Source organism: Varanus komodoensis, unplaced genomic scaffold (genome assembly GCF_004798865.1).
Source record: "Varanus komodoensis strain SLA01 unplaced genomic scaffold, ASM479886v1 scaffold59_1, whole genome shotgun sequence".
Lineage (NCBI taxonomy): Eukaryota > Metazoa > Chordata > Lepidosauria > Squamata > Varanidae > Varanus > Varanus komodoensis.
The window spans coordinates 1,884,597-1,901,163 of NW_025336221.1; the positions used below are offsets into that span (position 1 = coordinate 1,884,597).

At 41.0% G+C, this 16,567-nt stretch overlaps 1 protein-coding gene across 11 annotated transcripts in view; it reads left to right on the forward strand.

Annotated features, from left to right (window-relative positions):
* The window catches only part of CEP112 (centrosomal protein 112), a 289,816-nt gene that overhangs the window by 245,752 nt on the left and 27,497 nt on the right, over positions 1–16,567 (forward strand). For all 11 annotated transcript variants that reach the window (XR_006416568.1, XM_044449448.1, XM_044449445.1 and 8 more), the window contains one exon: positions 15,500–15,589. Coding sequence is in view for 10 of the 11 variants with exons in the window: in XM_044449448.1 (XP_044305383.1) it covers positions 15,500–15,589 (90 nt within the window). In the remaining variant the exon portion in view is untranslated. The remainder of the gene's footprint in view (positions 1–15,499; positions 15,590–16,567) is intronic.

The following is a 16,567-nucleotide window of genomic DNA, read 5'->3' on the forward strand; positions in this document are numbered from 1 at the left end:
AGTGAAGGCAGTGATGGGTGCAATCAGAATTCAGCTGCATGATCAGTTGAAGCTGGAAGTGCCCCATAGGCAAAATTTGCACTTGCTACGTAGTTCTTCTCTGAGAAAAGTAGGGGACGTTCTTGGCTATCTGATATGTTGGGCTTCAGAGAAACTCCAGAGCACTCTGAAGTCAAACCCGCATACCTCTTGCTGGAGCTGGAGAGGAGATGAGGGCTGCCCCTGATATACTGAGACTTGGAAAGACTCACATTCTAGCTCCTTCATTACCAACCTGTCTGTCTGCTTTCAGAGTTTAAGTGGGGCAGCCCAGTCCTTCTCCTGAGGCTTCTTCCAGGTGAGCAATGTGCTCATCCTTATTTATAATATTTTCTCGATAGAAGAAACAATTGAGTTCAAACAACTGTTTGGTTTCTACCCTTCTTCATCATTTCTGCTAATGGCAACAGGTATTCCATTAGTCCCTGTATCCCATGATGTACCACTCTTGCCTGCTTTCCCTGCCTCCCCCTCATTGGTCCACAAACTTCCCTGGGTGTATCCTCTGCTAGCTGCTCATGCCCTGCCCCTGCTGTTCAGCTGGAGCAACCACTTCCTAAAGGAAGCACCTTATGACTTCTCTGTGGCACTTCGCAACTTCTCCTTCAGACTGAGGTCAGCTACAGTTAAGTGAAAACATGGTAACTGAACCAGCAGATAGAGGGCTCCTGCTCTGTTCTAGACTCATTGGTGCAACATGTGCTGTTTTCATTTTCATATTGTGAGACTTTTTCTCCCTGATTTCACTGTTTCATTTTTAATTCATTTCAGGACAGTTTGAAAAATTCAAAGGTACCACATCTCAAAGAACAGTTAATCTCATTTGATTTTCATGGCACTGTTCATAGTATTTTCTTAATCAGTGTGCAACAAGATTTTACAAGATGTATATACTCTATAATGAATATAAATATTTATATAACATTTATATATGTTATAAAGCAGTGAATGATAAAACTAAAATAAATTACCGAATAAAGTGATTTATTAAAAACAAGATTAATAAAACCCAAAGCAATGCAATGTTTGTACTAACAAAAGTATTCCCTAACTGAGAGTCTTGGATGTGGTGTAGTGCTTAAGAGCATGGAACTGGGACTCAGATGATCTGGGTTCTAGTCCCTGCTCAGCCATGGAGCCAACTGGGTGACTTTGGGCCAGTCACAGACTCTCAGCCCAGTCTACCTCACAGGGTTGTTGTTGTGGGGACAAGATGGAGGAGGAGCATGATGTAAGCTGCTTTGAGCCCTTTCTAGGAAAAAGGCAGGATATAAACCGATAGATAGATAGATAGAATGTGTTACCAATATAGTTCTTTCTGCTTCATCCATATTTTACAGCAGTAGTGACTGCTGCACTGAACCATAAATTAATACACATGTAACAGATGGTGTTTGGCTTTTTTATGTCACTAACAATTTTCCATTTTTTCCTGGGATAGAATTTACAAATGAGCACAAGGCAGCATTACTTGATATTGTTGAAATATATTCTGCTCACCCCTTCATCATGTTGTGAGATAGTGAACCTGTTGGTGTCCTACTGGAAACCATTTTCACAGTTTATGCAATGCTGTGTAAATGAGGAGGCCCACTACATGAAGAAGGAACCCTCATTTGGTGGTGTACTTCTACTTTCTCAGTAGAAGCTGTAAGATCCCTAGAAAGAAGACAGTAGTGTATTTCATGTATGTACTGCTGGCTACTTGTAACTTAAATTGCATGTAAATCTCAAAATATTGGAAAACCTGAATTCCAATGTACAGTGGTACATCGACTCACGAACGCCTCAGTTCATGATCAAATCGGGTCATGAACAGAAATTTCAGAAAAAATTTCCCTCAGGTCTTGAACTCCACATCAGCTGACGATCACAACTGTACCCATCTTCCCTACACAATCCTGGTCATGCTTGCGGTGGGGGGGAGATGGCCGCAATTGTGCTCGGGGGGGCGGGGGAGATGGCCGTGATCTTTGTTGTTCTTTGTCACTTTGTTTCAATTTTTTGTGCTTAAAAAAATGGTTACAAAACAGATTAACCTTATTTACATTGAACTTTATGGGGAAATTTGACTTGGCCCACGACCAATTTGGGTCATGACCAGAGTCGTGGAACAGATTAAGTTCATGAGGCAAGGTACCACTGTACCTATACCCCAATGTGTATGTTCAGAATGGGGGAAAAAGGGGCATTTTCTGTTAGAGTGACAGCATCATTGCTGTTGGACCAGCAGCCTAATGAGACACATAGCAGTACTCCAACATCAAAGAGAGAGCTTTTTGGATACATTGCCATTCCTTATTTATTTAAAACTATTATTTACTGGTTTTTATACATTTACTCAAAGTGGGGTGCAGTACCAGGAAAAATAAATAAAATAAAAATACAGTCTTCCAGTGAACTGAAGTGGGCAACACACAGCCTGCATATGAGTCCCTCTGGCTGTTTTTGCTACCACTACCAAATTGATTGCAGTCTTTGTCTTGTTTGCAAGCCGAATCACACTTCCAGGTTCTACTTCCTGGATAGAGAAGCCCCAATACCCCTGAGGTATTCAGCCTCAGGTTCTTATTAGCCCCCATCAAATCCCAACACTGTATCCAGCAAATGCAGAACTCCCTAACCAATTTTTTTTCCATTGTGCAGCGCAAACAGGTATATTAGTTTAAATACATACCATTTGTTTCATTTGCCTGATACAAAAAGAAAAGAGGAACTGAATAATTAAATATTTACATCATTACATATTTACGTATGTATAAACCATACTCAGCTGAAAGCACCTGACATATCCTCATTGAAAAGTGCATAGTATTCAAGGTAGGAACTTCCCAACTTTGTGTTAACTCCTTGTTTTTCTTGTTTTAGTATGGTATAAATGGGAACCATTTCAGTGGGAAATCTTGAGTGATTGTAGCAGACTTTAAGGGAAGGCAGAGAAATACCCGGCATACTTTTGGCCACCCACCATGGCTTTTTTTTTTTTTTTTTTTTTGCGCAAAGCAGGAGCAATAAACAATCTAAATCTATAATGAGAACACCTGATCATAATCTTTGCATAATCTTCTGAGACAGCCTCTTCTAATTGTGACTCAGTCTATGTATAAGAAGGATTAGGGACTTGGACATTAATGTTTTACTGCATTGCTGTAAGGCTAAAGTAAACATGACAAGACAGCCATATTTGTATTTTTTGTGTCTGCCAAGGTTATCTTAAAAGATGGGGAGAGAGGGGTCTACATTTTGCAGCAAATGCTGCATATGAATGAGGAGGAGAGCTGAATCCCACTGTGCTGTGCTGTTGTGCTGACTTGGCTTTCTTTTAACCTGTTCTCTGTTAAGTCCCGGCCAGCAGTTAAATGAGCCCATGCTGCAGCTACCGTCTCCCTGGTATCAGCCTTCCAGGAATCTGGGGCAGTGCTGCTGTGGCTAGACATTGCAGAATGGATTCCTCCCACTTGGCCTAGAGTCTCTCCTGTTAACCTGGCAGGGCAGGAAAGCAGTGCACTGCACTACATTGGCTCATGCTCTTCAGAATTACTTCAAAAGTGAGCCTTGGGATATTTCCACAAAACTGCCGGAAATATCCACAAATAACTGGAATTTGGAATTTCCTTGGGGACTACACATATTTAGGAAAAAGGCTATAAACAGCCTGATCTAGAAATTCAACTGGCAGCAGGTTAAAACCACACTATCCTTCAGAAGTTAAAATATACATAGGCCTTGATAAGAGGATTTAAATTGTTTTTTTTTTTTTCCATTTCTGCAAACTTACTGTTTACTAATGGGGCAATCCTACGCAAGTGTAGACAGAAAAAGGGCCTACACCCCCGCAGCATGCTGCAGTTACTTTGACAAAACTATCCTAACAATTGCATGTGGAATTTCCATATTTGTTTCTGGCTTTCATTCTGAATTTCAACAGCAATATAACACAAATGATTTTAGGTAAGAAAACATGAAAAAATGGTTTAATTGTGGTAGCTTCAAAGGATGATCTGGCTTATGAAACAGTGTGAAACAACTTGCTCGCTATGTCTTGAGTTTTTCCTAGTATGAAGAAATGAAAACACATTTGTCTGTTAAAGATATAAGTCAAAGGAATTTCTGCGTGAATCAAGCTCATGCATTTAGGAGTAACATCATGTCAAGTTGCTTCATGTGCCCGTAAACATCTTTCTTCTCTTTCAAATATCAAGCCTAATACTCCCCAATCACAGCCAACTTTCCCTTAGGGCTTATCTTGTGATTTTTTTCTTGACATTATTCTTATGCCATGCCCAGTCCAGTGCCAGTAGGATTATAGCGCATAGCAGACTCTGGTGGGAAGACCTTACTAGGTAGAGTTATGCCTTTGCTTATGTTCAATAATTTTAATTGATTTGTTCCAGACAAGGAAAGTGTGCAGCAGCACGGAGTCCCTCTATAAAATGGTGGCCTGTCATTGCTGCATTGACAAAGTAGACATCCTTGCTTATATGGAGAATTTATATTATTGATATGACCACTTCCCAAATCTGTGTAAATGGAATCATAGAATAGTAGATTTGGAAGGGGCCATGAAGGCCATAGAGTCCAACCCCTACTGTTACAGGACACCAATTTACATCATGCCACTTAGATGGCTGTCCAGTTTCTTTTTGAATGTCTCTATTGTGAGAGAGCCCACCATCTCTCTAGGCAGCTGGTTCCACTGTCGTATTGCTCTGACAGTAAGGAAGCTTTTCTTGATATCTAGCCTGAATCTGGATTGTCGCAACTTGACTTGATTATTTTGTGTCCTACGTTTTGGGATCAGCGAGAAAAGACCTTGGCCTTCCTCTTTGTGGCAGCCTTTGAGGTACATATAGAGGAATATCATGTCCCCCAGAGTCTTCTCAAGGCTTAATTTTTGTAAGCATATACCAGTGGGCTCAGAGCAAAATAAACAGATGAAGTGCTAAATATAGCATTTGCAATTGCATTCACTATTTTTAAAAGTTAATACCAAGTTCAGGAGTGGAATTTTCATCAGAGTTGCAGTGCACAGAGACTGGGAATAACTCTTGTCTTCCTTACTGCAGTCACAACAAAAATTGTCCCCCTCCCCTATCTATGCTATGCATATCATTGCTATGCATATCATTGCTATGGAATGGAAGCTCTTATGGGTGAAAAGATTTAAGTGGAATGATAGGAAAGGGCTACTCCCCGCTCCCTGTATGCTTTGGTCCTGATGTTGAAATGATAGAGTAGAAGATCTGAGGTTTAAACTCCCCGACATGTCCATCTCAGTCTAGAAAAGAATCTGGTCTTGAGTCCCTAGAGAGCCACTACCAGTCAGTGTTGATGATACTGAACCTGATGGACTAAGAGTCTGGCACAGTGTAAAGCAGTTTCCTATGATAAAAATCACATAGACACCGAAGCTTGCTATTCACTGTGTTTTTGCTTTAATTAACACAACTGCAAGCAGCACAATGAGTGTCTTACTTTAGCTGTTACACTATAGCTTTAGAAGCCTAGTTAGCATTATTTCTTTTGGAATTTGTTTCGTTTAAGCTGTTTCAATTATATTTTGCCCTTTAAAAATCACCATGTTATGGAGGTGCAATGCCTGCAGTGTTGGATTTGTGGAAAGGGAAACAGGTTCAGACCTTTATTTGGGATGTGACGCTTACTAAATAGCCTTGAGCCAATTACCTTCTCTCATTCTTATCTGCCTTAAAGGCAGAGAGTGAACATGTGTACACACAAAATGGTGCTCTGAGCTCCTTGGAAGAAGATTAATACACAAATATGATGTAGATACTCAAACTTTACCATAGTAGGGCCAGCAGCTATTTCTCCCCACACACACAAGATATTTTAATCAGCTTGAGGCTCCATCTAGTTAGGCATCTTAAGGTAGGTCTGTAGCTCACTCAGCACACACAAATGTTGCTGTATTGGCTCAGCCTCTGCAAATTCCTGTTAAGGGAAATCAATTCTGTAAAAATGTTGTCTTCCCTCTTTTGCATTCCATACATAAATAAAGGCACAGTCCTCTGGCTCTTAGACAATGTCTGAGGAGCCATAGGATATTTTGGATTCCCACTTCCAAGGTCAGAGACAACATGCTGATCTCTGAGCTGGGAACTGACCTTCAGCTTCCCTCCCTTCCCCCCTTGCAGCCAGTGTGAAAGGAATTTTGCCAGCAGCCTCTCCAGGTGCATTAGTGAGATCTAGGACAGGGAAAAAGAGGACCTTTCAGGTGCAGGGAGAGGAAGAGACTGGAAAGGCCAGGATATCTGTCCTGAGGCTCTCAAGCCGCCTTCTCTTCACCTCTGAAATGGTTTTGCTGGATGGGCCAAAAATGCCCATCTGGTGAAAAATCAGGGTAGGAGGAAGGGAAAGTGAAGTATATATATGTTCCTACTTCAGTAGCCCCGTAGAAGAAGTCTTGCAGCATCCTCCTTGTCTCACTTCAAGTTTACAAATATATCTGTAAAAATCTTATGTATCTGTCCTTTGATTAAAAACAGAACTTTGCCAATGAAAACAGATTCAATGTTTTTATTGGAAAATGAATGTATAGTGACAAACCCATCAGAACAAAGCAGTTTCTCTACTGCAGCTTTCCCTAGTCTAGTGCCCTCTAGCTGTGTCAGACTAAAACTTGCATCATCCACCAGCAAGGATGGTCATTACTAATCCAGCCAGGGATGATGGGAGTTCTTCAACCTATCTGGAAATACTAGTTTAGGAAAGTCTTCTCTACAACATGTACAGGAAAGAATTTGGGTAGGCATTTTGAAGCAAAGCTAGACAGTGAGGTGTATGTCAGCCCAGATGTTGATGGGCATCTGTTTTGCCTGGTTGAAGTAAGAGAGAAATTGATCCAGAGAGAATGAGCTCACAAAACAGATATGGAAAACTGTTCTTTGGACCTTAACTCTTAAGGCTCAGCATTGATTCAAATGTTGTAGGTAGACAATGACAACCATAAAAATTGCCTCTGAATGAATGGGAACTGCTGTGAAGTGGAGATACAACTTATGTTAGGCTCTTGCCGTGCGAATCAGCTTAATAGGGGCTCTTCAAACCAACACTAATTGCAAGAAATACATGTCACTAGGTTGGTGACTCTCCAGATGACTTAGTCTCCATGGTTAGCAGTTTACAAATGTAACGCTCACTTTCATTTATTAATGATGCAGAAGCATTTCTGAAGTGCTGGTGAGTGCACTTCACATGAGGTGCTAGTGTTCAAATAAATTCATAGAGCTGGTTTTGAAGTCATAGGTTGTATCTGCAAAGTGGCAAATAAGCAATAGCAATGGCTGGATATGCATGAAGAAGTGGTAATACTTGCCTTGTTTGCTCACAAATTATACCATTTAGCAGAGCCTGGATTCATTCCTTTTGGCCTCCTGGGCAGGATAGAAGTGTAACAAAAATTATATAAACTGTGAGTGATGTGATTATCTGTGAGAAATTTGCATGGATGATGGACTCGAACCAAACTATTTTTAATTTTAAAAAATTAGGCAGCCCATGCATATAGAATGTCGTCAAACATGACCTTGGTGACAGTATCTGAACAACAGGGCATTTTCCTTCACTGCATTTAAGAATAATTGGGAACAAGAGACAATGTAATAAATCAAAAGATGTATTATGTGCCTTGCTTTTTTATTTGTATCACTCTATCAGATGAATGTGCCTTTTTCATTTACATTTTTTAAGTATGGGATATCTGGACTAAAAGCAAAACACTGCACTTCCTTGTTCCCTGGCCAATACAAAGCACATCCAAGGTCAGGTACGGTGTAAACTTTCAATAGCAAAAATGTTTTCATGTCGTCTGAAAACCAGCTTAGCTGTAATAAAAAACTGTGTTTACCGCAATGATGAAAATCAACTTGGAAGTTGAGAGAAAAGAATTAATACTTGTTCCTTCAACAGATTAAATTTGGACCATTATTTGACACTTGAGAAAAACATGAAGACTTACTTTGTGAGTCAATATTGGAAGGTCCATCCCATCCATTCATTGTACAAGGATTTGTAGTCAATAGGTTGCATATTTTTAAGTTTAAGCAGAAAGAGTTTTCATTAAAAAATGCCTATTGTAGTATTGAGAATTTGGAATTAATGTAGCAACCCTTTGCTGAATCATGATTTTTGAACTGTAATCCTCCATATAATTTTCAAAAGATACCTCATCAAACAGCAAGAAAAAACTGTGAAGCACTGCTTATTATGTGTCGCAGTTGATGAGAGGGAGACATGCATATGAACTGCAGCAGAGGACATGTAGTTCTTCTTAGTGGTCTCTGTGCAATCACATGAATTGGCTTTATGATGCAGCACAAGGCCTGGATTGGAGAGAGAACTTCCAAAGCTCAGCAGAATGGAATGGGTGGGAGCCCCCACACCCCTTCTGGAAGTCCAAAGGGGGGGGGCTCCCACCCAGTCCCTCAGTTCCTTTTCCACTCCACACACAGTTGCTCATGGATCGGAACTTCTCTGCTCAGCGAGCCTCACTTTTTCCTCTCTTCCTCGCTTTTCTCTGTTCACACACACACATATCCCTCACTTTTCACAACTTTTCTCTAGCTTCAAACCTCCACCTGCTCTCTGAGGCCACTTCCCACTGCCTCCTGCCTCTCTTCCGCCTCCAACCCTTCCTACCTGTACTCCATGTGCCTCCCCGGCTTGGCCCTCATGGCTGACCTGGCTTTCTGCTACTGTTCCTCCTGTGCCGCCTGGAAGCCTGCAGCAGATGGCCATTCCTGCTGCCCTCTTTGCCTTGGAGAAGGACATGTGGTCGAAACCTGCATGCACCGGCAAATGTTCAAAAAACAAACCCGCCTGCAGCGAGCCCACCCCCTACACTTCGGTGCATTCAATTGTTAATGAAATAGAATCTGGGTGGCATCATCTGACTGGAGAAGACTTGAGTTAATAACATATTATTGCAGCCTCATCTCTGGGATCCTAGATTAATTTATATTTTGCAAGTGTCTATCAAGGTACTTTTCTTTAACGAGGTTGAATTTTCACTGTTCTCCTTTCTTTAGCATATTGGTAAAGAAACTATGATGTTAATATTGCAGCTTCCCATTTGGAAAAGGGAAAAATCCCACCCTGAACTTTCATTCCTGCCCTCCAGTCTCCGTAAAATCACAGGTACCTAGGGATTTTCTGAGTGACAATGATAACATGTTAAATGAGTAATCTCTGGAGAGTATCTTCTCCTTCCCAAAACAGTCAGATAACTGTAGCACCTTGTGCTGTGAGTTACCCACAGATCTATTTCAGCAGCACAGTTTCACTGATAATGGGGCTGTTTGCACAATGTGACAGTTCACTGTGAACTATTTAAGGTACAGTGAGGCTGAGGTGTGCACAGCCACCATTTTGCATGTGCAGCCCAGTTCATGGGTTGCTGTATTATGTGAACTAGCTGCATAACCCATGCTTCCTGTAATGTGGCAATCCTCAAACAAGGGTTTCATATGCAATTTGGTATCTGCAAGAGCAGTGGTTTGTGATGGGTTAAGTGACCTATGATGATGAGCCACAGCATGTTACCCAAACTGGCCACTGAGTAACCAAGTAGGCTGGTCTTTATACACCCACGTAAGCAGCTTTATTGGAAAATCCATTTCTGAGGACTGCAGGAAATCCTGTGGCATGCTACAACTTGAATCCCTCTCACCTATGGAATAACATGCATAATGTAGTTCATTTTCCTTTTGGGACCAAAATTCTGTTCAGCATTCAAACTTTCATCCATTGCACTGCTTACTGAGATGCTACGTAACATTTCGCAGCTTGCATCCATCCTGAACATAATCTGACTTTAAATGGATCTTTGTCACAAAGTGTAATGGCATGTCTGGAAACAGGAATATGATGAGCCAGGCCTCCACGAGGAGTGATAGGTGTCTTTGTTTCTATTCAAGCTTTCTTGCTAGTCTACTGATAGCAGGTTCAACCCATTTGCACCAAAGCACTGTTGCTGTAAACCATGGGTCCTCACGCTACGGCCCAGGGCCAGATCCGGCCCGCCATGCCCATTTATCCAGCCTGCCATGCTCATTTGGACCTGCCACGCACCCGCCCACCCACCACTGCCCACCTCACCCTGCATGCGGGGAAGCAGTGGTTTGCTTGCTTGGAGAAAACGATCTCCAAGCGAGCAAGCTGCTGCCTCGTGCACCCACCTCGCCTCCCCTTGCCGTGCGCGCCCATCCACATCTTGCCTCGCCCCTGCCTCACCAGTACCTTTCAACTGGCCCCCTGAAGAAAAAGTTTGAGGACCCTTGCTGTAAACAGTCCAGAGAGCTTCAGCAATTTGGCAGTATAGAAGATGGATGCAATGGGATAAGCATATTGAAATATGCTGAGAATCACAGCTCTATCATTCATGGAATCATAGAAAACTAGAGTTGGAAGGGGCCATGAAGGCCATTGAGTCCAACCCTCTGCTGTTGCAGGACTCCACGTTACACCATCCCACTCACATGGGTGTCCAGTTTCTGTCTGAATGTCTCTAGAGTGGGAGAGCCCACAATCTCTTTAGGCAACTGGTTCCACTGTTGAATTGCTCTGACAGTGAGGAAACTTTTCCTGATGTCCAGCATGAATTTGGGTTGTCACAACTTGAACTGATTATTCCATGTCATACACTCTGGCAACTCATCATTCGTCTTGACCAGGCAACTCTTAAGTCGTATGCACTTCTATAGCTCTCTGTAGCAGCCAGATCTTCATTGTGCTGTATACTCTACCTCATCCTGAGTTATCTTCCCAACGTTTAGTGTCTACATTGCTTGTAGACTGGATACAGTGTGGTGTATTGTGGTGAAGTGTGGAGAGCCAGTGTGGATACAGTGTGGTGTAGTGGTTAAGAGCATGGGACTAGGACTCAGACGACCTGGGTTCTAGTCCCCACTCAGCCATGGAGCCAACTGGGTGATTTTGGGCCAGTTACAGACTCTCAGCCCAACCTACCTCACAGGGTGGTTGTTGTGGGGATAAGATGGAGGAGGAGAATGATGTAAGCTGCCTTGAGCCCTTTGTAGGAAAAAGGCAGGATATAAATCGAAATATAAATAAAATACAGCAAGCAGTTTTTGCAGGGTAAAGAGCAGTAAGGCTGAAACAGCAAGTGTCTAACAGCTGGTCATGAGGTCTAGGGTTATGAAACTGGTGATCCCTATTTTGCAAGCTAGACACCTGAACTTGAAGAGATCTGGTCATTTCCCCTTTTCTTTGAGATTGCCCTCCATTAAGCTCCATCTGGGAACCCTGACCAGGTGATTGATTGAAGTGGAGCGGCCAAGGCTTTTATACGCACCAATAAACAGACACATTTTCCTTCTCCTTTTCCCTATAATACTTGTTTTTTCTTTTGTACAAAGCAACAGAAGAGAGAGGTATGTGTTGAGATAACTAATTTGTTATTTCACAATTTAGCGCAACAAAGCTCTTTGAAAATGAGACATTGAAAAATGTGTTATTTCCAGTGCAAACCGTTGCTCATTTTACATCAATACAAATATTCCCATTTTTACTTTTAATTATTTTAATTACTTAAACAGAAATCCTTCTGTCACTTTTAAAACAGAGGTGTTCTAATTAACTATGGTGATGTTATTTTCAGGGCATTTCTATTTTAATAAGGCTTGGGCATAAGGATTCTTGTCAAATCTAAATTACTCACTGTACAATTTAAAATCAGAATATACATAGCAGTCTTTGTGTGCTGTCTAAAGTGTGTTATTTCCACAGGTGCTTGCCACAGACTTAATGTTCAATTCTACTTTTGGCACATCCATTAATAACCTTTCTGTGCAGCTTCACAAAAGAAATGAAATTATTCCATAAACACAGGATTATAGACACTGAAAGGACCAATAATTCTGCAGATCACTGCCCTGCTTCAAAGCAGGAATATCTGTACCTTAAATCCCTAAACTCACAGAATCATGAATATATGATATATCACTGAAGAACAACTATGCCAATATGTCACAATTTGGAAATCCCAGGAAATTGGAGTTGGTCTTTTAGCTTGACTGGGAATAGTGTTTGGCACAAACCTAAAACTACGTAAGTTCAATTCACCATTCTGTGGTAAGCTGTTGATGGCAGAGGAGTTGCTGCCTTCCTGGCTTGAATCTTTGAAGCTAATATAAATATGTTTTTTTTTTATTGTTTCATGATATTAGAGAGTACAAAACAAAACCTCATTCCTTGCCCACTCACCCCATCCATGTTTGCCCAGTACATGAGGCAAATAATGAGCAAGTTTGCACATAACAATCCATGGTTTGTTGTTGGATTAAATTCTGAGTAGTTTGTGCCTCGACAACACAGAATGCTGAGTTTGCATGTTGCGTCAAACTACAATGGATCGTGCTTTTGAGCTAGCATGCTCACTTAATCCAATGTAGTCTCCCTGATTCCAGATCAAAGAAGCAAACCAGATTTGGGAATTATTTGGACATTGCCTGTGTGTACTGTCCACAGCATGGAAAAAAAGCAGAAATATGAACAATGTAGCCCAAAGGATATCCCAACTTTCTAAACCAATTATATATTCAAAAATACTTTTCCTCAAAGGAGGTTGTGATCCAACTAGTGTTATTCATGCTTAAGTCCACTGGGATCAGGGAAGCCTGTAAATTATGTTTAACTTGTCCAATTCAATTCAGGGATGTAAGGGAAAAGTAATTTGAATTGGATCAGTGCTCAAATAGATTCATACAATAAATTCTTGGAATTAAGTTCACAAATTGGAAAGGCAAAGGTGTCTCTGGTACTGGAAGATAGCTGTTTTCTTTCTTGAATGCTATGTAAAACTTGTAAACTTCTTCTTCTCTATAAGAAAAGAAACTCCAAAGAAAATTACTTTCTCTGCAGTCTTGTTGAATGTCTCTGTGTTACTCTGAAACATGCAGAGCATATAGTAAAGGCGACTGCCATTAGAGACCTCCTTTGTGGTTGTGCATTTGAGGTGCTGCAGATTTGCCTTTCCCCTCTGTTTCACACTGAAATTAATTGGATGCTAGATTTTGACTTTAGACTGCAAAGTAATGTACAATTTAGCTTTAGTGGCCTACCAGAGGCAGAGAGCATATGAAGTATAAAAGTAATTTTAAAGGTTCAGTAACATCCAAGGAGGTTTTTCCACCGATGAAACCGCTTCTGTAAGGAAAATTGATGGGGTGATTCCACCTATAGCCCCATGTGTGCTCCAGAGGGTTTGAAGCTTCTCCAGAACTGATTAAATGTGGGGCAGGAGCTCAGAGGGAGGGGAAAGTCCCATTCTCCAGTTGGAATTCTGATCCTATTGACATGAAACGGTGAGGCTCTCTCTGACTTGGGAGTTTCTGATAAGCTTGATGCAGAAAACAAGGCTCTTCCTTAATGCTCAGTATAGTGACACACTTATGTCTGGAACTGAAGGAGCAACAGAGGGTATTATAGACTTGTCTTTTAACCATCCCAGGCTACGTTCCTTTAGCAATAAACGTTACTAAAATTTTGCAGCAAGTGTTTTATAGTGGACTTCCATTATGATGCACCGTTTATATGTAATATGTAGCAATATAGATTTAGGAAGATCTGAAGCTCTCTTACTGTTGATTAAAGTTTTTGGCATCAGGGTATGTTAAAGCTTTACAGCTTTAATAGTTTTAAGTTAACTCTTGGCATCACTTCAAAACAATTATGCCAGATTTATCACAGGTACTTTCTTATCTTATCTGAATAGCCATTTTATCCTGTAAATGATTTAAGCTTACACTATTTCGTTATTGTCCAAGAGAGATTGGGGAGGGGGGCTGTTAAATCTCTGTGCTGTAAGTCCTTTTAGTTGCTTTGCGTTGGATTAAAGGGTTTCCTCATTGAGAAAGAAGCACTAATGCACCAGAAGCTCTCTAATTAATCATGGACCTATGTTTGCTGGCTTGGCCACTCTGCATGTTGTGGCTGGAAATGGAATAAAAGATCCGTGTTCTTCAGAGGTTTAAATCAAATGGAAAGGTCATATGAAATTCATTGCAGACTATAAGTTCTGCATTCCTGTAATTAACCTCAGTATCTCTTACACATAAAAAGGTTTACTTTTAGAACACAGGAAATGGCCTTATGAGAAGTCAGATCGTTGCTCCACTTAGCCAAGCATTGTCTGTCTACACTGACTATCAGAAGCTCTCCAGGCTTTCAGAATGGACTCTTTTTCAGCCACGCAAATGCTGCCAGATGTTCAATGCACCTGTCTCATTCATGGAATTTTACTGAGGGGTCCAGACTATGCCGTCTTCAGTTTGAACAACTCCCATGTTTTCCCACTGCTGCCGCTTTTTTCTTTGGGCAGTGGGAGGGGAGATCAATTAGGGAGAAAAGAGAGGAGAGCTGCAAGATGCTTTTTGATAAGTATCTGTCTGGAAACATTGCTGGGGACGTTGTGCATCCAATGCGTGTGCCTTACCACTGAGCTTCTGTGCCTCCTTGGCTCTGTGGGCCTGCCTCCCAGGTTGGGGATACCACCTTTTGTTTCTGCCTGAGTCACTGTTGTTTGTGCGCCTGGCAGCTGGAAGGGAGTCCAGAGAAAGGGCTCACACAGAGATGCACCCTGCAGCCACCTCTGGGGGGCTGCCTCCGAGAGACTAAAGGCTTCAACTAGAAGTGACTAAAGAAGCTTGCAGTATATTTGAGGCCGGGACACCAGTGAATTTGTTTCCCAGCTTCCCCAAGAGAATAAGAAGACCAGGCTAGAACAGAAAGTTCTACACAAAGGCAATGAGCAGCTTCCTCTGGGCTTGCACATTTAAAGAGTACGATTTTGTCCATATCTATCTATCTAAAACTTTTGTACCCCATCCTATACATAAAAGTCTCAGGACAGTCCAACAACAAAGGTACAGCATAATATCTATAATAAAAACCCAACTGAAATAAAAAATTAAGTCTTAAAATAATGGGAAAATAAAAAGGCTTTGGCCTGACACTGAGAAGAATAAAGGTCAACACCAGACGCACCTCTCTGGGAAGCATGTTCCACAGCTGGGGTGCCCCCTCAGAGAAGGCCCTTCACCAGGTAGCCACTCTCCTACTCTTTTTCAAAGAGGACTCCTGAAGAAGGACCTCTGATCCAGATCTTAAGGGGCAGACTGGCACATAGGGAAGGAGACGCCTTCAGGTATCCAGGTCCTAAACCACTGCTATCAGGAGCAGTCTTACAGCAACCTACTGTGACTTGTTTTAACCAGCAGAACTATGGTCAGTCCTGCAGTAGAAATGAATTAGCTACTCTCTAAAAGGAAAGTGAATGGCAGGTGCTCTTGTTACAAGCTGTCAAGCATACTTGGTAACTGTCATGGTGGAATTGAGAAGATACATTCTATTCTGCCATTCTATTTTGTTTCTTTCCCATCTAAATAACATTTGTGTCTACTGTGTTTTAATCTTGTTTCAGGACTTGCAAAATGAGATTGAAAGCTATGGCAGCCGGGCTCATGCTGCAGAAAAGAAGTTGCAACAAAAAGATCTGGAGACACAGGAACAGGTATACTGTTTTTGCCTGATAGGTTTTTGCTCTTGGGCAGGGAGAATGTGTCAGTGGGTGATCCTGAGTGTGTGTGTGTGCGTGTGTACAAGTACCCAAAGAAACCCGTTTCTTGCTTGAACATAGAGCTGCAATTTTTTGCTGAATTTTTTGTGAATTTTTATTTGTCTCCGTTAATGAACAAGAATTAAACTGTATCTTGAGGCAATGCCATCTTTTCAGCTCACTATCTCAGCTATTTTCAGTTGTATCATTAGGTTGTTCGATTTGATAAATATTTATTTCTGCATGACAGTACTGTTTGCAATATACATTTTCATGCATTTATTCAGGTTGGGGTAGTTTAGCAACTTTCAGGAAAGCTATAAATTCTAAATAAAATTTTCATGTGGAGATAGAATAATATTTGTTGTAAAGTTTCTTTCCTTGGCCTATGTTATACATTAAGTAGTTCTAAAAATGAACTATGATAGGGTTAGATGAGCCATGGTTTAGTGTGGCAAGGATAAACATACATGAGTTTCAGCCTCACATGCTCTCTCTTCATGTATGAGATGATGTTAAACTATCTGCAGTTTTGTTCAAATAAGTTTTCCATGATGTATGAATACAGAAATACAGAAAATGTAGATTCAAACCATTGTTTACAAACCAAGATACTAAATAATTTCTACACAGGAATAACAACAATTTGAACAAACCATAGTGTCTCCATATGAAGAAAAAAAAGTTGAAATTCTTCCAGTACTATAATTTTCTGCCTTTTGTAAGGAAGGGGAAAGGAAGGGAACATGGAAGCTTAAAGATTATTCTTGCTCTGTCAAACTGCCAAGCATGGTTTAGCAGTAACTCTGAAGTAAGGATTGGATCACTTTTTCACACTGTGCTTTTGTGCTTTTGATAAAGAAATGATTTACAAGTACATTTTATATTTAAAATCTTTAAATAGATCATGCTGTGGATGTTCTCACATTTAAA